The 27,992-nt window shown below is 34.5% G+C and overlaps 1 protein-coding gene across 4 annotated transcripts; it reads right to left on the bottom strand.

Annotated features, from left to right (window-relative positions):
- Positions 1 to 24: 24 nt before the first annotated feature.
- On the bottom strand, positions 25 to 26,351 carry mrj (DnaJ heat shock protein family (Hsp40) member B6 mrj). 4 transcript variants are annotated; one of them, XM_068288553.1, is made up of 7 exons: positions 26,010 to 26,351; positions 3,311 to 3,527; positions 2,725 to 2,834; positions 2,328 to 2,573; positions 1,778 to 1,981; positions 1,388 to 1,706; positions 25 to 1,326 (listed from the first exon to the last, which is right to left on the bottom strand). In XM_068288553.1, exons 2-7 carry the CDS (start codon positions 3,373 to 3,375, stop codon positions 1,221 to 1,223), a joined length of 1,050 nt encoding a protein of 349 aa, XP_068144654.1. In that variant the 5' UTR covers positions 3,376 to 3,527; positions 26,010 to 26,351; the 3' UTR covers positions 25 to 1,220. The 4 variants fall into 4 exon arrangements, with proteins under 4 accessions (XP_068144654.1, XP_068144656.1, XP_068144655.1 ...); XM_068288555.1 differs by lacking the exon at positions 26,010 to 26,351 and adding an exon at positions 8,083 to 8,272; XM_068288554.1 differs by lacking the exon at positions 26,010 to 26,351 and adding an exon at positions 3,590 to 3,730.
- Between the last annotated feature and the right edge of the window lie 1,641 nt (positions 26,352 to 27,992).

Below are 27,992 nucleotides of genomic sequence, written 5' to 3'. Positions count from 1 at the left end.
GCGCTACTAAAACACAGTATTAAGTTATGGGCGATAATGTTAAAGATTTCATTTTTGTTTCTGTTTTAGGTTAAGTGAGAATAATCTTAAGCGTATAAAAACGACTATATTCTATAAAATACGACATTACAATTAGAAGAAATGATTAAATTATTAAATATACGTGTACGTTTAGGTTTATGTGTTTTTATAATTTTTGTTGTTTTTTTTTTTTACAATGTACAATATTGAAAAGCAACGCAAAAACAAAAAATATTTAATTTTCAATTCGGTTTTCAAATTAAATTTCGTTTTCTGATTGCATTGGTTGGTACTAGTAAGTATTGTGGCAACTTAAATGACTAAAGTAAAATAACTTCCATACACACAATTATAAATATAGCAATCTGTATATATGTATATATATATATGCCCCCCTTTACACAACACACTCAAATATGCATATATATATATGTATATGTATATACTTTTTATATGTTTTAGTTATATATCAACATACACATATTCTCAGTTTTGTTTTGCTTAGCTTTCAAACACACCTTTTCCTCTCATTGTCCCGCCCAAAAACTTAATTGCTAAATTTGCTTAAGCGTTTCGCATTTTTGTATCTTGTTTTTATTGCTCTTTTCTTTGTTTAGTTTCTTGTCTAAATCCTTGTTTCTGTATGCAATGTTTTGTTTGAATTAAATTGTTCAATTTACTTTCTTTTTTTTTAAATTTTTTTGAAGCATGTTTTTAAAAATTTTGCAATAAATATAAGAATGATGAGAAAATTAAACCATTTTGGAATTTTGAGTTTACTTCCTGATACGGTGGTGGTGGTGCTGCTCTGATGTATATAGCTGTCAATGATCCTTTTTGTTGTTTATTGATGATCATTGGCTTTGGTCCTTTTTTTTGTTTCGTCCCCATTGTGTGGAAATTAACAAAAAAAAAAAACGCGTTTATGTATGGTAACTCTTAATTTTAATGTAAAACAAAATCTTTCAACGTTTCTTTCAAATAATTGAAGAATTTCTAGTTTTTCTTCGAGGGTTTCGTTTTCCACCCATTTATGTTTTTTCTTTTATTTTTATTGTTTGCTTTTTAAATTTATGACTTTTGCTTAGTTATCGTGTTATCTCTCTCTCTCTCTGTGGTTTATTAATTTTATTTGATGTTATTATATATATATATTTATTTTTCTTTTAATTCTGTTTTTCCCCCATTTGATTTGCATTTTAATTCGTTATTGAAGATAGTTTTTGGGATACTCCATTCACAGTCTTTGATTTAAGGACGTCATTTTCATATGAAAAGACCGTTTCCTTGCCATTTTCGACAATTCTGTAAACAGATGAAAGAATTGAAATTAGATTCCTTTAATTGGATATAAAATGGGACTCACCGCTTGGTCATCAGCTTTTTGCCATTGACGAACACCGTGGAGGTTGAGGTGCGTTTAACGGCGGCATTGGGTCCACCGGATATGTGGGTAACGCCGCTGCTGCCATTGCCTCCACTTGTCATGGACGAGAAAGAAGTGAAACCGCTGGTGGGCATGAAAAAATCCATCATTGAATAATTGACCATGGGCGCCGCAAAAGGGGAGGCCAATTTATGCTGGTGATGATGATGATGGCGAGATGCTCCAATACCGCCATTACTGCTGCCGCCATGTCGCCGACTTGATCCACTAGAGGTGCCATTCGAATGGCCATTGGCATCTTAAAAATTGGCAAATTCAAATTGAAATGAGTTAAAGAAATAATGGGCTCAAATTTTCCATTGACTTTACCTCTAAAGAAGTCGGCAAAGGGTGAGTTAACGCCAAAGAATTCACGGAAAACTTCTTCGGGCGGTCGGAACACAAACGGAAAGCCACCCATGATATCAAAGTCATCAAATTCATGTGTGTTGTAGTGATGACGGGTATGTGAGCGATTCTGGCGATCACCAAGTCCATCCTTGCCATACTCATCGTAAATGCGACGTTTTTTCTCTGTGCAAAAATTAACAAACGGAAAGATTTAATTTACAATCACTGATGTATAAATTATTTCTCAGAGATTAGTGGAAACATTGCTGCTGTCGCTTGGGATGAAAGGGGTTAGCTAAAGCCTCACATTCTTCTGCTTTATTTTTGCATTTAGTGCCGACAAAAATGAAAAAAAAAAAAAAAAAAAAACAGAATCTCAAAAAAACACAAACATCAAAGCTTTGGTTAAACAAACATTTTGGCGCCCAACATGAGGGCAAACCAAAAAAAAAAAAAAAAAAAAACTAACTCAAACAAAAGAAACGAAAAAAAATTTTGAGCAACATTTTTGTTTTGCTTTGCTTTTTACCAAAAAGTTTATGAAATGGTGTACCCTCGAATAAGTTACGGAAGGTAAACGCCTGATAGCGATTACCACTCCGTCTGCTTGGATAGTAATCATAGTCGTAGTCACGACCATAACTTGATGAAGTGCTGCCACCGCCACCAGCTCCGCTGCGATAGCGGGAATAATAACCATTCGATGTGTTGGAGGAGGAGGTTGCTGAGGATTTATGCAGTGTGGCTCTCGCATCGTAGATCCTTCGCTTACGTGCTAAACACACACACACAAACACACATAATGCAACCATATAGATCCACATAGATATATTATTAATGTTTCGATAGACTCGTTGTTTGTTTGGGTAATCTTCTTAAACCACCTCATCTAGGATATAAATATGGATTGGCAAAATAATACTCACCATCGGATAGCACTTCATATGCTTCAGATAGTTCACGAAAACGTTTGTTTGCCTCCTCCAAGTTATCTGGATTCTTGTCTGGATGCCATTTTAATGCCAATTTTCGATAGCTGAATAGAAAAGAAGAATATTTGTTGTTAATGCAAGAAATTTGATATATTTTTTTTTTTTATTTGGTCCATTTGGTCAAGATAATGGTCAATATAACTTTGTCCTGTCAAGATAACTATTGATTTTTACTTTAACTTATTTCTTTCCCCAGATGTTCCGAAACTGAATTATGTACTAAATTCTTTTAAAGATATGGCTTTCTATACCTTTTTCTTAGATACTAGCCTCCAATTCAGATTTTGTAGACCCATCATAAGTACTGACAAAAGTACTGAATTGAGTGGCTTCTGTTATCATATTTAAGCTTAATGATATAATTGGGACTTTATAATTGAATTGTGACTTTTAAAGTAGCCTTTCCTGGCTTACCAGATCTTAAATCAAGAACCTATATCCATATTCGCAACTGTGAGACTTAATAAAACTTTCAGCTTCTTTCCTAATTAAACTCAGTTGTAATTCATTTAGTACTTACGCTTTTTTCACTTCACCATCGGTGGCTGTGCGGGCCACATCCAATACTTTATAATAGTCCACCATTTTTGTGTGTTTGTGTATATACTTTAAGTTATCCTTATGTTATATTGATTAACCCCTTCGGTTGCCCTCTAAGCCAATTAAAACGAATGAAAAGTGTTTGCAATTTCCTTCTTTCCTTTGTTTAGTCGTGGCTGGATCTATCCTCTATTATTCTGTAAAAAAAGGATTAAATTTGATTAATTAATTGCTTAAAGATCTGCTATTTAATACATACACATAAAAAATAAGCGGCAGTTGTTCAATTTTTTAAACATAATTGAATAGAATAAAATCAAGAGGGAAAAACAGAAAAGAGCATAAAAGGAAAAGCAAAGATGGATAGATAGATAGAGAAATAGATAATGAAACAAAAAAATTATTGTAAACAATCGTATGAAATAAGAAAAGCAAAGTCAAAGGCAGCTTTGGTTAGGGCCGATGGCATTTTTCGAGTTCAATGTCGTACGAAAACCTCATTATATTATGGCAACATTGCGCCCACATGAGACCCCAAAACAAACCAACTGTATGTGAGTGTGTGAGAGTGTACCAAGAGCATTAAATTCGGTGTGGGGAGGGGGCATAGGGGGAGGGCGATTGGGGCAACTATAGGACAGGCGTTCGCTTGGTTGAGCGTGCGTTCAGTTCAGTTCAGTCGTCCATCAACTTTTCGGGCAATTTTCGTTCACGCGTGTGTGCCGCTTGTCTTCCCTGCCCCCACCCCCTCCCTTCTTACACTACTTACAGGCACTACTTCATGTCGTTTTCTTTTCCCCCACTATTGCTCCACTATCTATTGTTTTCACACACATTTTCGTGCAAAATAGTCGCTAATTTTATTTAATTTATATTGTTTGTGTATGAGAAATGATGAGGGGCCCCCTTGACACAATTTAGTTGTTGCTGTAGGTTTATATCAAACCTATTACAACAGATCAAGGAAAGTGCTGAGCTCTTGAGCTTGAATTCTTAACGACTTTGAGATACTCTATATTAAAATGATTTGAAACTTTTCCTGCTCATTCTTCATTCATAGGTATGTATATTTATATTCTTAGCCAAAGTTTTTGTATTTGATTAGTTTATATAGATACAACTCAATATTCTATCTTTATTATTCAGATAAATTTCTATAAAGTGCTAGTTTTTCTTGTTGGTTAATAATTGATTTATAAATGTCTCTCTCTAATCATAAACTGATGGAATCATTTATCCCAACTGAGAACCTAGTTTTCGGACTTGAGTCCTTTCTCAGGGGCCATAAGAGATAATCTACCATTAATCATAATACAAATTTAACATACTCGTTTTATTTGCAGGGTATACATACATATATTAACAAAAAAATTAGCCTTAAGCTAAATGACAAACATTATTGTATACTGTATGAGCAGGTTTAAGAGATTGTTGCTGGTATTGTTGATGAATGTGGGCTGTCCACTACATTTGAAGTTCTTATTGGGGCAGTAAGCATATTGAAGATATATACAAAGATATACATACATACATATATAGGTACATAAGTATGTATGTACATATGTTGGTATATGTAGCAATCTAGTGCTCAACATTTTTTGTTCAACAATTTATGACTGTGAATGTCATGCGTGTGCGTAGCGGCTAATAAATTTATCTATTATGAATAAAAATACAAGCTATTAAAGTTGACATATAGATTAGCGTAAAAAGAATCTCTGCATACTTAAAATTGAAAGATAAAAAACACAAACAAACTAAGAGGCGAAATATAAACACCTGTACCTGGACGAAGGTAGAAAATTTAACTGACTAGAGGAAAGATCTTTGAGAAAAAAAACAAATTTTAATTTATTTGTCAAAATCTATCCTTTAGATAGAGATGCATTTATATCTTAATTAAATTGAATTTGTCAAATGTGGCAAAATTGAAATTTCAGCATAAAATCAAAACAAAATAACATATTGCTATTTTATGTTTTTGTTATTTATTTTTATATGCATATATTTTATATAGAAATAGTTGCCTCACTTATATACATTGTAGATATATCTATGTATTAGTATATATATATGTATATATAGTTTTAATGCCGCCTGCCTGCCTATATACCTGTTGACATATTCGGCAAATTCTAGGTCGTAGGTGTAGGAACTTGTGTAGCATTGTCTAAAACCAGCAAATGACGACGACAACGGCGACAGAGACGTCGACGAGAACGTCGTATGGCCAGCCATCCGCATGACACACTCGTGTAGATCGCACGTCAGCGGAGATGGCGATCGAGGTGCTGATGGGGCAGCTGCTGGTATAGGCGCAGGAGGAGGTGTCGAGAGAAAGAAAGAGCTGCTGCTGGTGGCTTGAATTTCAGACTCGTTTGCACTGGTTGCTGATGCTGCTGCTGACTCAAATCACAGCATTTAAATCGAATCTCTGATCTGAGACTATATCTTATGGCAGTCACTCAGCACCTTGCTTTAAATCCCCCCTCACCATGACACCCAACTGGTGCTAGTTGCCTCTTGGTTTGAGTGGGCGAATGCGGCGGCATTTAAGGCATTTTGTAATTGCTTGCCGGCAGACGAAAGAAACCAGAAAAATTCAGAAACATGGAATGGGAATAAAGTGGGGGAGTTAGAGATAGACAGACATAGAGAAAGAGAGAGATAATATGTATGTACAACTTTTGTAAGTTCTTTCGTCTGGTTAAACAAGTTAATTCTACTATATGGTTACCATAAAATCAATAAAAATAACTTTTCTATGAATAACTCACTCATAAAAGAGCAGGAAGACCATGCTATAAAGTAGCCATTTTTTTAGACCAAAAATAGCTAGATCTACAGGCAATAATAGCTACAGCAGTTGGAGTAAAAGCCAAATCCTAAAAAAAAAATTCTAATTTTTCATGTTTTGCATAAATTGTTTGAGAAATAAATGTTTAAACAAACAAGTCTACAGAGTATTTTTTGAATTAAAATACAATAAATACTTGGCGTATACGTAATAAATGTGCATTAATTACCAATGGTAGTTCTTGATTTTAGTTTTTCACCAGTTTGGAAAAGTTTTTGACATTTTTTCTTGAAAACATCCGAGACTAAGGAGGAAATGTCTCCCACTGGAAAGAACTAAATTGTGCATTACGCATACGACATGTATTCCGTATGTAATTAATCATCAACAACAAGTATTGTCCCGTTATTTTTCTAACAAAAGCTAACAAAAGTCGTAAGAGTAACATAATTTTTAGATGTAATGTCATGCGATAAGATCGCATTACAATCTTTAAAAATTATTTATAATTTTTAGCAACTGTTTTCAGTATACTTAACATAAGTACACTTTATCTTTAAATGGTTAACTCTTGTTAAATTTCTCTATGTGTAGAGCCATTTTCAAAATGCAATTCATTTCAATGGTTTCTAAATAAGTGAATATAAACAAATTGTTCATGAAAGATCTTTCTATCTAACTTATGTATTAGTCAGTCTGTTAGCAATTTGTTGTATATAACGATTTACTTTTTTGTTATGGGTATGAAGAGATCAAGATTGTGATTTACAGATTTAATGAATCATTGTAGATAGTATCTAAATTAAATATTGATAAAGTCTAGATAATATTCTCTCGAGTAGGTCAAAGTCAAAAGGGTGTGGCATTATCATTATAAAATAGAGTTAATCTTTGTTTGTTCTCCTACTCATATACACAATGGGTGGTACATATAAAAGTCGTACAGATTCGCATTTTTAATCTAATAGATTTGATACAGTTTCTCACAAAAAACTGAGTCACTACTTCATTTTCCACTGAATCACTTTTTTTTTATATAGTGGGGAAATACCAACATAACACAATATGGGAAAGTTCCCCTCAGGCTAAACATAATATTGATAAGACTCGCATTAAATTTAAGAGTATCAGAACTGCTGCCTACACGCGAGACACAGGCACAGACTGTGGATGGAGACGTCCGAGGTGGAGGAGATGAAAAAAATGGACTTCCAAACCTGAAATCGGTCCAAAAAGTTATGTATGCGGTTTGGTTTAGACGTCGTCGTCTGATGATGATGGTGACTATGCAGAGATTGCTGCTGGTGTTGTTGTTTTTGTTGATGATGTTGTTGTTGTTGTTGTTGCTTATGCAAATTACATCACCCCGAGAAACGATAACAACTTTGAAGACTATCGATTGAAGTTGGTTTCGGATCCAGGGAAGGGGGGAGGAGCTTGCTCTGCTATGATTTTGTTTTCACACTTTTACAATTGCTTGTTATTTCAATTAAACTTTAATGGTGTCACATAGATAAACACACACAAAATCAGCTGTTACATGGGGCAGCAGAAGCAGCAGCAACAGTTGGTTGCGTGTTTAGACATGATGAGAGAAGAAGATTAAAAGAAAACTAGACAAGAGGGAGAGAAGAATGCGTTTTGAGGGGGTCAGTTGGGGTGCTCTGTGCGTGTTGATTGAATTTGTAAATCATTTTGCCATAACCTACTTCTTCTCTGTTTTTCTTTTTTGTGCAAATGCAATCAATACTCTTATACACACACACACATAGAGGGGAGATACAACACACATACTAAAACAAACTGATAGAGGCCAACATATGTACATGTATATGGAAACTCGCGCGATAAGAAAACGTTGCGCATTTAGGAAAGTCACGCAAACCGTTTTAAATACTTTTTTTTAATTTGAAAGAGAGCGAGGGAGGAAAAGAGTCAGGAAAGATGCAACTCACTTTTTATATTGCAATCGTAATACTCGCTAATAATATTATTGTCGTAGTCGTGGTCGTTGTGCTTGACGTGTTTTGCACAAACATTATAAACAAATATTGATATTTAAGAATATATTAAACTTATAGTAAAATGGCGAAAGAAAATTAAAAAAAAAAAAATTTTTAATTTCTCCGCGCTCACGTAAACGCCCGGCAGAGTTTCGTAAAGAACTGAGAAATGCAGATAGAGAGAGAGACCCCCAAATAGAGAATGGGGCTACGTGTAAGAGAGAAAGAGAGAGGCAGCGACTGGGGGGAGAGCGTCAAGATTGAAGAGTTAAACAGCTGACACAACAGTATTGCCATCGCAGCGGCAGAGCGGGCGTAGACAGAAAGAGAGAAAGAGCGAGCGAGAGAGAGATCGAGAGAGTGTGGGGGAGAAAGAGAATGCGTGTGTGTTTCACCTGGTTCAGTTCACCGGAAGTAATTACGCGATTTCTTGTTTTTGCCTCCTAAAAGCTTATTTTTGAAATATTTATCATTTCATTTTTATCATTTGTATTGTTGTGGGCTTTCTCGCTTATCACCCTCCAACCCCAGACCCTTATAAGTGAGTAAGATCAGTTGTTTATAATTTATTAAGTGGTGCGGGTCAACTTCCCCTTTAGGTAACCCTCAGTCAGAGGACTGACTCCAGCAACTGTGATTCATCTATTTTCACAGAAATTTCTTTGGCCACTATAAAAAATGATTTGATTGGAAATACATTTTGGTGATATTTTTTTTTTTTTGAATATGAATCTATTATGTTAACGAAAACGTTAAAAACCCAAATAAAATTAGCTTTCAGTGGTTTCGACTCTTTGTTACCCTGTGTCGAGTACCCATGGAATATGTATACAAAACAGATTTTTTAAATATTTTCAAACACTGATCAACAAACTTAGAACTTCGGCTCTGTATTTTTAAAATTTTTGATAAAGATATGGTTGGTTAGTGTGAGGATTTATCGAAATTTAAATCTTCCAAAATTTATTTGGGTATAAAGAGGTGAACAAATTCAAATATGATAGATTTCGGATCATGTTAAATTCAAAATCTCGTCTAAATCTTTAACAAGTGTCAATGGTTATATCGTTTTCCACACCCTTAGATTATACTTATACATATGAATGCATCTTTAAATTACATTTACTTACTACATTCTAGTTCTTTTACTAGAAAGGACTAATATACCCTTCCACTCTGAAGTGCTAGAGAGCATTAAAATAATCGAGCCCGAGTTCGGCAGCAACAAAATGTTAGGGCATTGAATTTAAATATTTAATTTTAGCACAAACCATCGACGACAAACCGATGAGACGTTGACGCCGCCGTCACTGCACAGTGTGACTAAAAAGGTTAAAAAAAAGAAACAAAAACAATGAGGAGCAAGGAGTGAGGAGAACAAAAAGAGAAGTCAGAAGTCAAAACGAAAAAAGGGTCACCAGTTGTCGACGTTGAAAAGGCAGTTTCAGGTCACATTCATATATTCAAAGTCCTTAGGCCCTGAAGGCGTATTATTTCTCTGAAATTCAATTTAACAGTAAAACTTACGAACATTTTGGTAACAATGACAATACAATTGCACAGCCTTTATATAACTGGTTAAGCAATGTTTTTCAACTGCATTCGTTGGTTATAAATCAAAGAAATGTTTATATAAACAAAGACCATCATTATATTTCGCCGCATGACCTGCCCCATCATTGTATTCACAGTTCTTTTCAAATCTTTGTTGTTCCACAGTTCCAAATGCGGCAACAGCAGCAGGTGGGAACTGTGGGAGGAAGGCGCTAACCATATACAGTGGTGGTCAGCGTGTAAGCCCCTTTTTTTTTTTGATTTTAAATTTGATTTTCTCGGCTCCTAAGAAACTTAATGAAGAAATTTTTTCAGTTATTTGTTGGTTATTGTATTTAGAATCTGACACGTAATTATTGTCATTCCAGCTTTCGACATTTTTTTTTACAGGTGCGTTTGAAAAAAAAGCTACCCCAAAATGTTTGACAATAGTTTAGCCCGGTCATTTCAAAATCTTTAATATTATAGTTAGACATGTGTATTCTTTGAAAAAGTTGTAGATCTAGGTAATCTAAGATAAACTGCATACCAAAAATTTTCATTTTAGCCCCAGTATTTATTTTGGGGCCTATCGAAATTTCGGGATTTTGTATGTAATTCTTGAGGTCTCTTTGTTTGGCGACGTTTTACGATACCAATTTAAACTTAAGTATTATTTTCTTATTCTAAGTATGAAAGTGAATTGAATTTCCCGTCAAATGATACATGTTTCATAAAAATCCGACAAAAATTAGATTGATTTCACCGCCCATACGTAAAAAAAACCAGGTAAGCAAAATTTCCCCTACATGCGTGCAAAGAAAGAGACGGAGGATGTGTGGGAAATTTTGCTAGTTCTAGTCTTTTTTTTAAGTATGGGCGATGAAATCAATCTAATTTTTGTCGGATTTTTATGAAACATGTATCATTTGACGGGAAATTCAATTCACTTTCATACTTAGAATAAGAAAATAATACTTAAGTTTAAATTGGTATCGTAAAACGTCGCCAAACAAAGAGACCTCAAGAATTACATACAAAATCCCGAAATTTCGATAGGCCCCAAAATAAATACTGGGGCTAAAATGAAAATTTTTGGTATGCAGTTTATCTTAGATTACCTAGATCTACAACTTTTTCAAAGAATACACATGTCTAACTATAATATTAAAGATTTTGAAATGACCGGGCTAAACTATTGTCAAACATTTTGGGGGAGCTTTTTTTTCAAACGCACCTGTAAAAAAAACGTCGAAAGCTGGAATGACAATAATTACGTGTCAGATTCTAAATACAATAACCAACAAATAACTGAAAAAATTTCTTTATTAAGTTTCTTAGGAGCCGAGAAAATCAAATTTAAAATCAAAAAAAAAAAAGGGGCTTACACGCTGACCACCACTGTACATATAAGACCATACATATATGCATTTATATGTATGTATATATTTTTGTGCGAAAAAAAAACACGAAAACACTTGATAAAATTGAACAGCGAAAATGTTTATTTTTGGATTAAGAATTTTTATAAAAAGAAAAACCACAACACACAAACACCAACATTTTCACTGAATGAAGAAAGAAAGAAATGTATGTACATATGTGAACGGAAAAAACCGCGGAACTAGAGCAAAGGTAAGTAAATGGGCAAAAAATTTGTCGGAAAAAAGTGAAACAAAATTGCAATTGAAAGTGCTTGGGGCGTGGTATCTGGTGGATTAGACTGAAAATTATATACTAGAAGTATGCAAAGTACAAAGAGGGGAAAAGTGGAAACTCGCCAAATTGCACAATTGTTGTCTGTGAAGTGAAAAGCACAGCCGAGAAACATAGAAACAAAAACAGCAGCAACAACAACAACAATGCAATGCCAAGAGGCAACAACATCAACCAAACAGCAAGACCTAGAAATAGACACGTGGGCGTGGGAAATATATCTATTTTTAAGATATAAAAAAAAAAGCTTTAAACCTCAACCCTAACCCCATCCATCCATCCATCCGTCCATCGACTCATGCCCTCTCAAATCTTCGACGTGTATCGTTTCTTGTAAATATTACAAACTACATTGCGGCGGGCTGCTGATTCATTGTTGTTGCTGCTCTGCCGCTGCTTTTGCCGCGTGATTCCCTCCCGCTGGCAATTTGTTTAATAGACACACACACACTCTCCTCCACTCCTCCCCCTCCTATGGTTACATGGAAAGACTTTTGTAATATTGCCCTAATGTGATGGAGGGGAGGCTCGGTCTTTTTTTTATGTTACATGCTTTGGGGGCGTGTCTCCTCTATATATGCACCATTTCTAATCAAAATCATTCGATTGAGGCAGACCTCCCCCCTACACATAAACAACAAAAAATTATGTCCGTCAACTGAGAGCAAAGCACTGCAAATACCCTGTACTTCTAACAGACCAACTCTCTGAGATTAGAAATACTCTAACTGGCTTCTAATTACTAATTACGTACATTTTTTGTTGTTAATTTATGTTAATTTTAACGTTAACACCAAAGCGTCGGGTTTGTAATTACACCTTATCTACCTTTTAACGTTTTTTAACACTGCTTTGCGAACCGTTAACTTCTCAACTGTGACGCAAGTACCCCTAGTAGGAGGAGACTCTTCCTAGTATAGCCTATTAAACTGCATTCCAGTGTAAATTTCAAAGTATCACTGTTAATTTTACAATTTTAATCACAAGAAATCTATCTTTTGACGTTTTTCAACACAGCTTGAAGAACCATAACCTTTCCAAGCTCTAAATGTGCAGCCCTAAAAATGGCATGAAATCATGAATTTATGTAAATGAATTGACTAACTTGTATCTACCCTTCTTGGTAAACTACTGGGTATAAAACTACATTTCAATGTAAATTTCGAAATATTCTATGTGTAATTTTTGTGGCTTTTGTTAGATTTTGAGTTTGTATGTTATTGGTTGAGTGGGAATGGTTATTTGGGTGGGCACTTTGCTGTGATTTCTGTTTAGGTTGGGCCCTCGAGATTACAAATGTAATAGAACAAGTAGAGCACACCATTCAAATAGGACTTATATAGGGCTTAGCTTGGCTTAAAAGGGGAGAAGTCGTTTTTAAGTGCTTTATAGAACACATTGGAAACATATCACAAAATTAAAAAGAAGATTAATTAATTTTTTTTTCTTATTATTATTATTAATTAAGAGTTGAATCAACTTTCAGTTGACTGATAATTCTTTGGAAATTTGCATAGCAAATCAAATTAAAAGTTTTATTAGATTAGGTCGTAAGAGTTGAAGAATAAACCATTAATTATAAATCCCCCTGGATAAGTTTTTTGTTCTCAGAACCACAAACAGCTGGATGCTTACTCTTCAAGTTTATCTGTCAGATAAATATTTACCGACTTCTTTCTTGAAGTGGCTGATTCAAGCATACACTGATCTAATCTAATCGAGCTTGTCAAGTTCCCCCAATCTTACTTTAGTGTGTGCGGGTGTGTAAGAAGAGAGAAATAATCATATCGAAGAGAAGATGATGACGACGTACATTGACTTGGGGAGTCATAAAATACGTTTTATATATGTACATATGTTGTATATGTTTGTGTGTATCAAGAAAAACTAAATAAGGCAAAGTCAGCTTTAATGCCGATCACATAAAAACTACCCACCATCCGACCATCCATTGATCGGTTAAGTAAAATAACAAAAACCTGTAGCCGGATGATGATGATCTCAATAATAAAATACAATCAGAAAAAAAGACAGTTTTTCTTCACTTTTGTATGGTGTATAAACTTTTGTTCAATTTGTGAAATCGCTGAAGGGGAAAACTTCTACCACACATTGTGTTGTGTGCAGTAGCATTTTTCCTTTGCAAGATCCATAAATCTAACGATAAATATCACTCTCCCGACTACTGTTTGAATATGTGTGTGTGTGTGTGTGCCAGAGAGTCCGAGTACGAGTCCGAGTCCAAGACCATGTCTGTTGCATCAAGTGGAATTGGTGGCATCTAGATCAAGTCCACTTTTGAACAATGAGTGGTTTATTTTTTCGCTTTTGTTGAATGTGCAGCCGTATGTTGCATTGACAATGAAGTTATTAAAGCGCAACTGCAGCGCAGAGACAACAACCGCAAAAACCACATTCAACCAACGAACCACCTGAAGCTCTATTTTTATTTCTGTTTGGTTGTTGTTTTGTCTTGAACGGAAATATGTGATTAGCTTTTGGCTAAAATCTCGGTCACTTCACTCAAACTTCACTCTACATGATTCCCCCTCCAGCATTTATCAGGCCAAGCAACTTCATAAATCTAGAAGGTGAAGACAGAGTAAGATACTAAAAATAATTTTATTAGCGAAAGTCAGTCCACAAAAAACAACAACCAAAAACAACTTTAGGGCAGAGCTCTTCTTGATTGATCGTTAAGTTTATATTTAAGTTGAAGAATTGAGTTTAATTACTCAATTTGTGGCACGTACTTATAGTCAATGAAGAAAAAAAAAAACATTTCCCAATTAGATAGACCGCAAAAATAACAAACTAGCTTAGGGAATAGACACTGGGAAAAAGGTAAGAGAGGAGATAATAAGTATAACAACAATTGAATTAATCTAGAAATGGTTACTAATAATTCTCTAAAGTAAATGGGATTTAAAAGTTTTTCTTTGAAGGTTGTTTTAACAATTATATTTTAAATTTGTTTAAACTTTATTGGGAGGCAGTTAAATAAAAATTAATTAAACTATTTAGTTCTGTAATTAGTAAAAGGATTTCATTCTATGAAGCAAATCAGTTGGAGTTGAAGTTTTTTCTAAATTTTTGAAGACCTTTTTATCATAATTATAAAGTGTTTTACTCTTTTAAAGAATTTTTCTATATCACAAATTATAGCAAAGATAAAACATTAGTTTAAAGACAACCTAACATCATCTCTTTCTTAAGCCACAAGGTCGTTTTAACTTAAGTTTCTAGAGTAGAACAATAAAAAATAAAGTGCCTACATTTACTTTAATATAAAAGCTGTTGACAATGTTGGCGAAATTACCAAATTTTGTCACTTACTTCATTTAGTTTCTCTTTAAATTTGATGTTTATTATGCTTTGACAGTTAGATACTAAAGGTTAGAAAAGTCTTGTGACATAGAAGAGGCATTAAATGGCGTTTTTTTTTTGTCATGTTTTAGTTCACCAAAAATGATTAGATTAGTTTACCTAATTGTTGTTGTTAAACTTATTGTTCTTTTACCAAATTACATATTAAACTCAGTCCTCTTAGTAAAGACCAAGTATTTAACTACTAACTAGATGAAATTATATGACAAAGCTGACATTACTGTCATGAGACCTATTTTCCAGTAAGGAATTCTCTTCATAACTCAAAGTTTTTCAATATAAAGTAAAACCCTAAAAAAATATACATACATAGATAATCAAACTTGGCTATTAAGATTCAAAATTAAATAATGAAATCTATTAAATTGAAATAATTATATTCGTTTCTTAGACTATTGTTATATTAGAACTATATCCATAGTAAGTTTTAGTCGTATACATCCACTCACTATAACGCCAAGGACACCAATTTCGGTAAATCCGGTCCTGGGACTAAACTGTTTAGAAATAAACTTTAAATACAATAATTATTATCAAATTACTCAGCTTAAATTGTTATTTTTAATTCCTTCTCTCACAATCACTAAATAGCAATCTAAAAATAGTTTCAATCATATTTTAAGGATTATACTCATAATTTAAGAATTATTATAGTGTTTGGATCTTTAATGTTACGATTCCCCGTCTCTAACAATTATTTGTGCTTTCCCATTACTTCGATTACTTCATCCATGGTATAATTGTTCAAAGTTTTATTACATAGCCAATTGAAAATTGCTCAGTTTTTTTTGTCTGTATACCTTTCACCCATTTGTCTGCGGTGATCTTGAGGTCAACACTATGGAGCTACCATCGATGACTCTGTGCGGACCCCAAGTGAGACTTGGGGCAAAAAATAATAATAAAACATAAAACAAAAGCAAAGCCAATAGCAACCAATTCATGGTAGACGTTGCGTCGTCAGCTGACAGTTGGCTTGGTCTCCGGACTTGACTTGGTCAGTGCCAACGACTTTAAAGCTCTCGACGGATCGCAGCAATCCAAAGACCAAATGACAAGCATTTGTGTGTATAAAAAAAGTGAGCCAGCAGACTCTCTTTGTGTCCATGTAGGTTTATTTGCTTTAATAATTATTATAAATAGAAGAAGTGGTGGCGGAGAAAGAAATAACAATAACAAAATGAAAGCTGAGCTGATTGGTGAGTTTGTCGTCGGTTGGTTGCTTGGATGATGGCGCCTTCAAGTCATACAAGTGGAAAATGAAACCAATTTTCCAAAAGCAATTTAGTTTAATTGATTGCAATAGTCATAAAATATAACGAGAAAGACAGTAATCAATTTATAATTGAAGTAAAGAAGTAATTGCTACAAAAAGTGCAAGTAATGTATAAAATTTGACCAAACCGAAAGTGTTGGTAAACGCTGCATTAAAAAAAAAAAAACACCTTGGCTCTTGTTAAGGCCTTGAAAAATTAGACCTCAAGACATTGTCTGAGAAAGACTCGTGTCAAGATAACAAAATACAACAAAAACTAAAAAATATGATTTGCAAATTGAAAAAGAGTTGAGTTGGCAAATTAAATACATATTATATACCATATATATACATATACTTATACAAAGGCAAGAGGGAGAACAATGCAAAAATCATATGAATTATTATAACCAGAGCCAGAGCCAGTTTCCAGCTAGACAAAGAAACTCTGAACTGACGCATCATCGCATCGCATGCTTCTTAATTAATGGAAATAGATACAACAGAAAAAAATAAGCAAAAACTCTTCTTACATACAATCAGAGACTTTTGGCGCTGCGCCTCATTGATGAAGACCTTCGTTGTCGATTCTTACTCGGAAGAAATCCAAGCCAATTAACATTGAAGTCGAAGACCCCCTTCCTTCCCCCCCAACCATGATCCATGATTAATTTCTCCCCCCTGAAACTTATTCTCTATTTCTATCTATAGCTAATTGGCTAAACTTATGCTGCATTATATCATTTCAAATGAAATGTATTTAGTTTTATTTCATTTAAGTAGCAATTACATATATGTACATACATATATGAGATAGCCAACGACGACGACGCCTCAAGGTAACATTAATGAATCAAATTGCAATCTTGGACTTTTGTTTTGCTCTATCAAGGGGAAAAGTAAAGTGTCAAGAATGAAATTCTTCCAAATAGCCGTGGGGGTAAAAAAAGTGTTTAATTAGCAGAAATTTAAACGTTCAAATGACATCATTTTAAAGTTTCTGATATGAAAAAGAATGTGAGAGTTTGTGAAGATTTTCGGCTTCCTGGTGCTCTTATGACACTGGTGGATTTTGGATTTTAATTTGCAGAGAGCATTCTTCAACAAGGATCGGCTACTGCCCTATGACAATTGGCATAAGTTAGGATTAGAATTACATCGACAAGTTTTAATTTGAATCTCTCCTCTTTAGTATTTGAAGTAGGTAAGTCTGAGTTAGAAAATTTCTTCCATTTTTTATTAAAATTGAATTGAGACGCGATAGGAAGAATAGGATAGTAGAGTCAAAAGTCCAAATGGATTAAATGGATTTCAATGAAAACCTGATTGTACTTCGACCTGAAAACTTGCACATTTTAAAGTTAAATTTTGTTAACTGATTAATCGAATAAATAAATAAATATGAAACTTTGTAATGGTCGAAAGCAACCGCAACACGTGTAACCCAGAAAACAATCAATTCGCCTTTGGCAAGAGGCTTTCTCATGTAATTCCCCATAAAGAAAACATAAGCCCTATAACAAGTAGACATAGGAGACATGAACGGAGATGGTGATGAGGATGGAGTTGGAGATGGGGGGAATGGGCATGGGTATGACTTGTGGGGATATGGATATGGTTAGTTTATGGTTTATGGCCAGACATGAAAGTGGTTGCTTCATCTGCGGGTAGACGACAGACAAGTGCCGCTCATTAGATGGACGAACCGGTTAATTTAAATACCCAAAGCTAAACAGATGATTGATTCATCATCATGCACAGTTAGTTAGTAAATGAAATGAAATAAAAAAACAACAAAATTAACAAGAAAAGATTTTCACTGCATCATCGTCCATAGCACCATCATCATCAACCGCATCCTCAGTTTCTTCTTCATCAATTTGGACTTAGAGTAGGCGATATGCCCCAAAGTGGGTAGAGAGAAGGAGGCAGAAGGGGGAGGAGTTTCAATGACGCTGACAGGCAACAATTTTTATGTGCGCTTCAAGTGCATCCGGACATTTATTCAATTTATCTTCAAACAAGCTTAGCTCAAAAAAAAAAATATATATATATAGCAAGGCAAAAGAAAGAAGCCAACTTCAAAACTCAATGGCCAAATACCCGCTTTGGTAATTAATGAAAAATTATCAGAGCCTCAGCCACAAAACGAATGCTCAGCCAACTAAATGGAGCGATGCAACGGTTGGACGGACTGGGCCAGGGGTTTGGAGGGAAGACATCATCGATTGAATGCGGCAAATTAAAGACCCATCAAAGAGGTAAACCATTTTAGATATGAGGAATTAGGAAAACGAAATATAAAAAAAAATCCGATATGTCTAATGGTACAAAAATTGAGGAAACTCTTAAAATGTAGTTAAGAGATAAATCATTTCTTGTTTTGCTCAAAACTTGAACAGAAACTGGAAAATTATTGTTAATACTCAACAAAAAAAAGGCTCTCCTAATGAAATTTTCTTACATTTATGTAATTTAAGGATAAGAAATGCAGGACATGAAACTTTAATAGGTTGATACTGGCTTTGTTCTTAACAAATTTACTACATATTTTTGACTTTTCTTAGATTAGGCAAACACATACTAACAATTCAAATGATAACCAAAATGTTACAACAATTATCATCAGATTAAGTTAAAAGATAACTTAAGTGTGTGTGTTTTTAAGTACTGTAATTAAATTTTAGCAATTACTGGCTTTAAAGAGACAAATTATGTTCGTGAAATGTGAAATAAAACAAATAACGAAATTTACGGTATCTTTCTTTTTCGTTTTACTGGAAATATAATTCCTCATAGGCATGAATCCTTGGTTCATTTTATTTCAGCAATCAAAGAGAGCCTGGCTTTTGGGGTAGAGATTTTGGTTAATTAACCAAATGCCTACAATATGCACAAAGTGCTTTTAGCGCTTTTCATTTTTGATGCAGTAGTTTGTTGTTGTTGTTGTGTTTTGTATGACTTCTCAAGCGTGTGACCGGAGGTGAAATTTTTATTTTTCATTTTCTATGTTTTTGGGCATTAGAGAAGGTAAATGCGGGAGGGGGAGGTGGTGCTAGGTGATTGGTAGTTGGGGGAACTGCCAAACTGAAAACTGGCGATAAATGTGCACAGATATGTTTGGCAGGCAGTTCGCTGTGGCTGTGGCTAGCCAACGGGCCGCTTTAAATGGACAACGACAACTGGGAGTGGGTCACACAGCTGCACGGCCAAACATCGTTGCGATTATAGGGATCCAAAAGAGTCCCCCAATCAGACCGATCGACCAAACGACCAACCGACCGGTTCTCTGCTCCACTCCTCTTCGCTTTTCGCGGCACTTTTCGATTCTTCTTTTTTTTTTTTTTTTTTTGACTTCAAAGCGTAAATATTTCAATTTATTTATTGGACATGCGTCTCCGCTTCTTCCACAGCATTGAACACTTTCTTCTTCCTCCGAAAAGTAAGTGTGCCTCGATCTTGACTCTTTAAGCGCACACGCGAACTTAAGAGACTCCCAAAATGTATGTCAATGGCCTGTTTTTAGTTTTTTCTTCTTCTTTCTTTTTGGGATGGTTAGGGGCCCTTCTTTTAATTTTACAGACTAGACTGGGGCGTGGTCGTTGGTTGGTCGTCGTGCAGATTTTCACCCAACATGAAAATGAAGAGTGAAAACGATTTTCGCCAAACAAAAAGAGGTGTGTGTGTGTGTGTGTTTACCGTCAATTGCAGTCCATGCATGACCCGCGCGTATTAGGTACCAAACTCCACTCCACTCCGGAGGCAAGGGGCATGCAAGGGTATAATGGTCTCGCGGCTTGTCATGCTAAATGGGTGAGGTGAAACTACGTTTTGTATTTTGGGAGCAACTACCGAAATACAAAAAAAATAAAAATAAAAACTAAGAAAAAAGTGCTTTGGGTAGATTTGTATTTTTTTTTCTTTCTGCCAAACTGTCAAACGTAAATTTAAACACGTTTTCTTTTGGCTAGGCTTGTTGCAACTCGATTCCCGAGCCGAGTCACAGAAACAGAGACACAAATGGAAGTGCGTGAGGTATTTTTAATGGGGATTGATTGTCTGTCTCACTGACTGGCTGTCTTTCTGTCTGTCTATCTATCTTTGTGTCTTTGTGTGTCTAGTGAAGTTTGCATGTTAATTGGTTTCAACTAGCAAAAGTTGGAGGACCTATAAGTTGGGTTCACTTCAGGTCAGTTTGGGTTTATTGTTTTTAAGTAAATTTAACTAGTTGGGATTACATTTTCAAGGATTGGTCAAGTGGAGTCGTGGCGCATATTGTAAATTTTCCATACGACATCAGACAAAAGGTAAACAATGAGAGGTGAGTAGCTTTTAGCAAATGAAATTCTATATACTCTGTTTGAACAAAGAAAGACATCTTAAGTCAAGAGTTGTTCCTAAAATAAGTGATGCAAAAGATTCGATTGTCGCCCCATACACCCCATATTTATCGACAAAGTCAATATTTATCGATCCTTATAAGAAAAATTCTAAATATTTGCTTTGTTTCTGTTATAAGTAGATTGATATTATTGGAACTCTTCATAACAAATGTATTATCCCTGTAAAAATATCCGATCCCTCGTGATTCTAGAAGTCTACCCAGAGTATTCCATTTCCGATTTTGGATAATTTAGTGTTTCTTTAAATTCAACATTTTGATTTCATCTTTAAAAACGAAATGAAGCCGTTTTATATACAGTCTGTCAAGAAACACTTTACATAGTGGAAAAAAGATAAATTTTTTGTAAATAGCCATCTATCTAATATGTATATCTATGTAATGCCTTTCCAAACTTAATGACAAATTGTTGGTACTTTTTTCCTGGGCTAGGGTATAATGAAACGCAGCTAAAACAAACAAAGCTTAGACAACAACAATAAAACGGTCGTTGGACGCGCAGGCGCGCAGCCAGCAGAGCTCGAGCTTTAATATGCAGTCAGCGTAGAAATGAGCCACAGAGTGGGAGAGTATAACAGAGAGTGGGAGAGCGAGGGTGACTTGTGGTGGGGGAACATGTACGGGGAATGAGGATCCAACAAACAGCTGCTGCTGACGCTGCTGTTGTTATTGTTGTTGTTTTTTCTTCTTTACTTTTTTTTTTGTTTGTGGTTTTTGTTCTGCTGCCTCAACTGGTTTAACAATAAAAGCAAAGCTCACACAACTTTGGCGTTGGCGTTACTTTTGAACGTTTAACAGACAAGAAAAAAAAACTGTTTAACGTCTTTTTTGTTGCTTCTCTCTTCTCACACGACTTGACTGAGGCTTGGCTTTCTTTGAGGAGGAACAAAAACAGAAAAAAAGCGAAGAAAAAAAAAAACAAACTTAGAAACTAAACTATGAAAAGATCGAGTAAATTAATTCTCAGCACAGACTTTGAGATACTCATTAGCAAAGTATTCAAAGGAAGAACATTGTGGATATATGTATGTATGTAATTGCTGAAGTGTCTAGTGTTGGTTAATGAATAAACTAAGATTAGGGTAAGTAACGTTCTTGCAAAATATATCTAATTTGGGTTCACTTAAGATTGTGATTGCAATATGGTTCAAAAAGAATTTGTCTTGAGATATTTTGATAAGCAAAAACTGACACATTGATAAGCACTAAAATAAACTAGTGTTGGTAAAAACATTGAAGCTAAAGTCCTTTTAGGTTAAAGTAAAGTAAATGTAAAGCCTGACAAATACTAAAACATATTCATATTGAATTTCAAGTAATACTTTTATACCTTACCCTCATTTATATCAAATACAGGCTTCAAGTATTACAGGGTATTACAAATGGTAATTTGTATGCTGCTTTTTTTTCATATACTCTTTTTGCTTTTTGGTATTATGTCTTCTTCTCCTCTCACTTGCCTGGTTGTTGCCTCTTCTTGCCCAATCGCATGTCTCACACGCGCTTCTAATGTCTGCCGGATGATCATGGTGAGATGATGATGATGGCATACGAAATACAAAAAAAAAAAAAAAAAAAACAACAACGACGAGACGGAAGATTTTTTCAATTGATTTGGAAAGTGGCAGCAGCAGCAGCTAATGGGGCGTACGCCTAGCGAAAAGTGGGCGTGCCCCTGCCACCACAACCGACAATAGTCGACTGACTATGCCACACTTTTTGATGAATTAGCTGATTTAAGTTTTCGTTTTTTTTTTTTTTTTGTGGACTTGCAGCTGCTGCAACACTTGATGTATAAGTTTAGTTCATTGAGCCGGATCATGTCCAGCTGAGACTCATTAAAAACACTCACAAATCACACACACACTCACCGACTGATGGAGTGTGATATGTGCAGGTCAAAAAACAAAACAAAAAAAAAAAAAATGTAAGTGTTGTCAGGCTTTTGCGGACTTAATGTACCGAAGAAGGAAATGTTTCCAGTGGGGAAAAGACCTTGTGATTGATGGCGCTTGTAATAAAAATTATACAACATAAAAAGAAAATACGGTCATTAATTTGAAAACAACACAAAAATGTTTATTTTATCTCTCTTGTAATTGGGCAATGAACTTCAGGACTTCCGTCCGAGTGTCAAATATCCTCGAGCCATTTGAAGAAAAATTAAGTATCTTGACCATTTTATTTTCCGTAATATAATTTGAATTTAATTTGGGAGCACAAATTCATTATAATTAAACTGATTTAATGGGGTAAAATCGAGGATATATGTATAGCAATTTCTCCCGAACTTAGATCGGTCACCTACAATGTATTGCTCATAATCAATCTAAGTTTTTACACCGTCTAGACTTTGGCCAAAGGTTTAAGACAGTTTAATAGTCTATTCTATACTATCTCTATCAAATTTTTGGTAACTGGTCTTCATCTATGTATTTGATCTTCAATTGATAACTGAGGAGTTTACATATAAATAGAAAGCCAATGTCAAACTTCCGTCTTTTTATAGCAACAACTGCTAAATATAACCAAATGCATAAGAAAGTACATACCTAGGAAATTCGCATGTCAACTCGATTAGATTATTATTTATTGTGGTAATATTTTCTATACAGATATTGATTTTCCTTTCTTCTGTATTTCCCCCATATTGGCAAACACTCAATTGGGCTTTGTTTTTGCTTCAATAAAATAAAAAAAAAACATTTTGTTTGTAATGCCTAGCGCCATGCCAATTGGACATGGTTATATACATACATAAATACATAGAGAGACACAGAGAAAAAGAGAGATAAAGATACATACATATGTATGTAGGACAATAACGACATTTCAATACTCTATAAGAATTGAGGTAGTAGACTTAAAGGAGACTAACTATTTAGCATTTAATTAAATCTTCCAAAAATGAATCGTAGTCTGACGAATTGAAATTTTAATCCTAAAATTAAAGTCTAGCAATAAGCCTTTCTTAATAATAATATAAGGTAAAGTTTACGAAATATCATATAAAAAACTGAAAGTTGCTTTTAGATTCCAAAATTTAGAATTATGACAATTACTAATTCAATTATGACAATTTCTAATTCAAATTTTACTAATCCCACATCAAGAATCTAAAGCCTGCAAAAGAACTTTATCATTTTTGATCCAAATCAATATACACTTAGTTTGTAGAGTATTTGAATATTGTGCCATTGCTTTTTCTGTCTATCATTTATAGTTTTATTTTGTTGCTGTTGTTGTTAACAGACACAACAATTACAAAACGAAGAAGTAGTGGAACAAGAAGAAGAGAAGAAAAAACAACCGTTTCGTTAACAACGAGTAGGGCTCAACTTAAAGTAGAATCGGGCCCGAAAAAAGAAAGGGGAAACAATTCAAGTAAGGCCAGATCTTTAAAATTTACTTTTCAAGAAGACCATAATTATGTAAAGTAAGCAAATGAATTGGTCATGTTTAAATTTAATTTGTTCATTTCAAAGTTTTAAAACCTTTGATAGTTTTTCTAGGGCCCTTCTCCCAACTGCATAAGCTTTCAAGTCCGTCCCTGGCAATTGGCAAAGCTTTAAGAGACTGTGTACTTAACTTTTGTTAAAATGAAAATTAGCCATGCTCATTGTTGCAACATAAGAGCAGCAGTAAATACAATAACAACAACAACAACAACAGAAATAAGCCAAAAGCCACAAAAACGTGTGGCAAGAAACAATGCCTTGACTGAGTTTTTCTTTTAGATACGGAAAATTGCTTATTCATTGCAGCAACAACATTAAACAACAACAAAATGCTAACTTGACAATTTGATTGTTAGTATTATTGTTGTTGTTACTGCTGTTGTTGGGGGTTGGCAAACGGAAAAATCAATTTGATTTTTAATTATAGTAAATTTGAGACAAACAAATTGCAAACTGGCCAAAAAAGGCAAATTAACTTAAAAACAGAAAAAACAATGAGAAAAAAAATCAATCCAAAACGTTTGTCAGTTTGAGTCAGCAGCAAGAGCAACAACAACAACTCTCGTTTAACTGTACATACATATACATATGTATGTGTATGTATGTATCTGCCTATCGAGGAAATTTTGACGTTGTCAAAAAGGAGACAACAACAATAACAACATGACAATAAGTCAAAATCTCTCATGCCAGTACAATGAACCGTTATACGCACAGCAACAACCATTAACAACTGAGAGCAATCCAGAGAGAGAGAAACAGATTGCGAGAGAGATACTTTCGATTCTTGAACTTGTTAAAATTTGTGCTAATTAATTGCTTTAATACGCCTTTTCCTGTTGCCATGCGGCCGTTACTTGGCTATTGGCTCTTTTTTACCTTTGGGTAGAGTAGGCTTAACAAAAATGCATATTGAGTTTATGGCTCGCCAAATACGTGACACTCATTTTTTCTTTTGTAATAAAAAGGAAAGTCAAGGACTATTTATTTTACTAGTTCCAATGAGAATATAAGCAAAAGTAAACAAAGTTTAGTTCTAAGTCTAGAGCAAATTAAGAGAGTACAGTTCAAAAAGTCTAACAAAACGAAAGTTTAGTGAGGATCACATGGTCTTTTGAATTTATTCCACTAGGGATTCATATTATGTAACTAACGGCCGACTTCAAAAGACTCTACAAATAGAGTAAGAAGCTATATGAAGCTTTTGTTTACCCTCTTTTAAATTTATTGCAATATCACTTAAAAATGCTGGAGACATATTATAAACAAAAGGCTCCAATGGCGCCAGAAACAAGAGTTAAATCAGTCTGCCCATGAGAATGTTTATTTACTGGAATGGTGTGAAATTGCGAATGTTTGTTAGGTACAGTGAAAACTCGCTTCCAACTATCCGTGCATGCACAATTCGTGTTATTAAAGGGTATACCAAAGTCGACCTTTGATGCTCTTGCGTTTGAAAAGACACGCCCAATAAACTTAAACAAAGGCAACTTCCACTTCTTAAAAGAGTATCCAAGTTTCGGTCAATTCTAAGTCTTTTGCCAAAAAAATAAAGTAGTAATTAAATGAAAATTAAACCATTTTATTTATTCACTGCGTGACACCACACAACACGATAAAAAAGAGCAAAACTACAATCATGTATGTATAAATATTTATACGTACAAGATAAGAGGCGATAATATATAGAGAAGGCCAAAATCTAGCTTAATACTATATACAATGCATATGTATTTGTGTATATAAATATCATTTATTTGGCATTTTGTTGACGGAAATGTCAAACTCCTGCCGCCGACTGAGACAGCAACAATTACAGCATTTTATTGATTTTTACAACAATAAATGAGCGAATGGCACGAAGCAGCTGCCTCATGTTTTTTTTGACGTTTGCATTTTCTATAGATTTTTGCTCAATTTCAATTTATTTTTGCAATTAATATACACAAAAGTCTAGTTACCCTTTTTTTTTGCAATAAGAATTTCGCACTCATACACACAGAAACACACGCGCTCCGCTTCAATGTCATTTTTGCCTTTTTTCTCAAGTTTCTTCTTAAAAACTATATACATATATATGTATGTATTTATCTCTGTTTCTTTTCGCTTTGTTTGTTGTTTAAATTACCGGTTATAATGCTGCTGGTTCCTCCTCCGATCGGCGTAGAAGCGCCGAGTTTTATTTTATTAATTTTATTCAACGCTGCAAATTGCGCGCGAATTTAGTTTTGTTTAAAGAATTTACCCTCCAAAAAGGACGAATAATTTTTGTTGTTTGCTGCACACCAAAACACGAAATAAACACTTTTAATATTTTGTTATTTCCATTTGTTTCTTGTCCTTTTATTCACTACCCTAGCCAGAGGGAGAAAGGGACAAAGGATGCGTGTCCTTTTCCAAAACTCCACACACTCCAAATTTTTCCGACGTCGACGCAGCGCACGTCCGTTCACTTCAAAAATAACAACAACAATAAAAAAAAAACAACAATAAAAAACAACAATAAAAAAACAACAAGGCGAATTCAATTCGCTCAGACGAATTCGCCCATGCCGTAAAAAATGAATATTCGCCCTAACTTTTTGCCACACTCGCCGCAAAGACAAACACATCGAACCACATCGAACAAAAGAGTCCAACTCGAACACCGCTGTCGAGCAAAAGAGTCAGACCCAACCACGCTGTCGAACTCCGCACAAAAAAAAAAACAATAACAAAAAAATTCGCCGCCAATTCGATCGACTCACAAATGCAACAACAACCATATGGCCGAATTCGCCCGAAATGTACTATTCGCCGTAACATTTTGCGCATCGATTACGATAGGTTTTGCTCCGAAAATGTCGACTACGATAAAACTTGCGCGGTCATACGAAATTCAAACTGAATTCAAGGGTGAATTACATTTGGAGAAACTAGTGACTGATTGTGTTGTTTTTTTTTTTTAACCCTACTTCCTTGTTTGAAAACCCCCCTTAGTTCCTTGTTAGGGTCATAAATGATACTTTTTAATTTAATTAACAAAAATTGGTATTTAATCAGTTTTAATTTGTGTTTTTATTATTTTTTAATTATTGTCTATGCAATCATTACACAAATTGTAGCGTTTGTGATGGTTGGAACAATAAGCCTTCTGGCATGAACAGCAGAAGTTTGCATACTTTTTTTCTATCTGCGTTGTAGGGACATAATTCGTATCAAGCACTTATTTTCGGGTTGGTCATAATAGGCTCAATTGCTGATCGATTTTGGCTTAATTATGGCAGTTGATTTTGAATATTCTTGACGGGAGCAATGACATTTTCTTCGTGGGGCCTCTTTTCTCGTCGAAGAAAAAGCTATTTGACCAGCTTACTCGAAATACTCTTGTCGACACATTACAACAGCAGATGCAGACTTTATGTTGATATATCTACATATGTAAATGATAAATGCGCATTGGCGGATATGCCTAGCAAACCTATGAAAATAGGTTATTCGGCCCGCTTGCAGGAGAATATAAAAATGATTTGGTCACAGGTGTCAAAACCTTCTTGTTTTATGGTTGTTTCATAATTCTGATAGGTTTTTTATTATCTTGAAGACTGACGTGCTTCATGTGGGGCTGTGTGGAGTTTTGGAAGCGCAATTATCCTCTGATGTTTTCAACTTATATAACTCAGTTGTTTGGAGGTCGGTTCTGTATGCCTATAAACTTTCCCATCTTTGGAGACCAGGTCTGGATTATCCTTACATTCGTGCTCGATTTGTGACTTTTCCAAGTGTAAATTGAAGACAACAATTAGCTCCCAATTAGAACCTATTTCTTCATTTTTATCAGAATCGTAAGGTCCAAGTTAATTTATTTATTCAGACTTTATTGTCTTCACTTTATGGGAACATTTATGTTAGGACATGTATCTTTCGCAACGTATCCGATTGGATTTCCATGTGGGGTCAAATTTGACCCTAACAAGGAACGTGTAACTGTCCATTTTTTTACGTTAAAAATAAATGGATATAAAAAATTGGCTTACCTCGATATCAAAAAACACAATATCTCGAACGAAAAAAAAATGTATTTAATTAAAGCCACTAATAAAAAAAATTTAAAAAAAAAAAAAAAAAAAAA

This window comes from Drosophila tropicalis, unplaced genomic scaffold (assembly GCF_018151085.1).
Source record: "Drosophila tropicalis isolate 14030-0801.00 unplaced genomic scaffold, ASM1815108v1 contig_593, whole genome shotgun sequence".
NCBI classification, from domain to species: domain Eukaryota; kingdom Metazoa; phylum Arthropoda; class Insecta; order Diptera; family Drosophilidae; genus Drosophila; species Drosophila tropicalis.
Note: the sequence above shows the minus strand (reverse complement) of the source record. Positions and strands in the feature narration are given on the sequence as shown.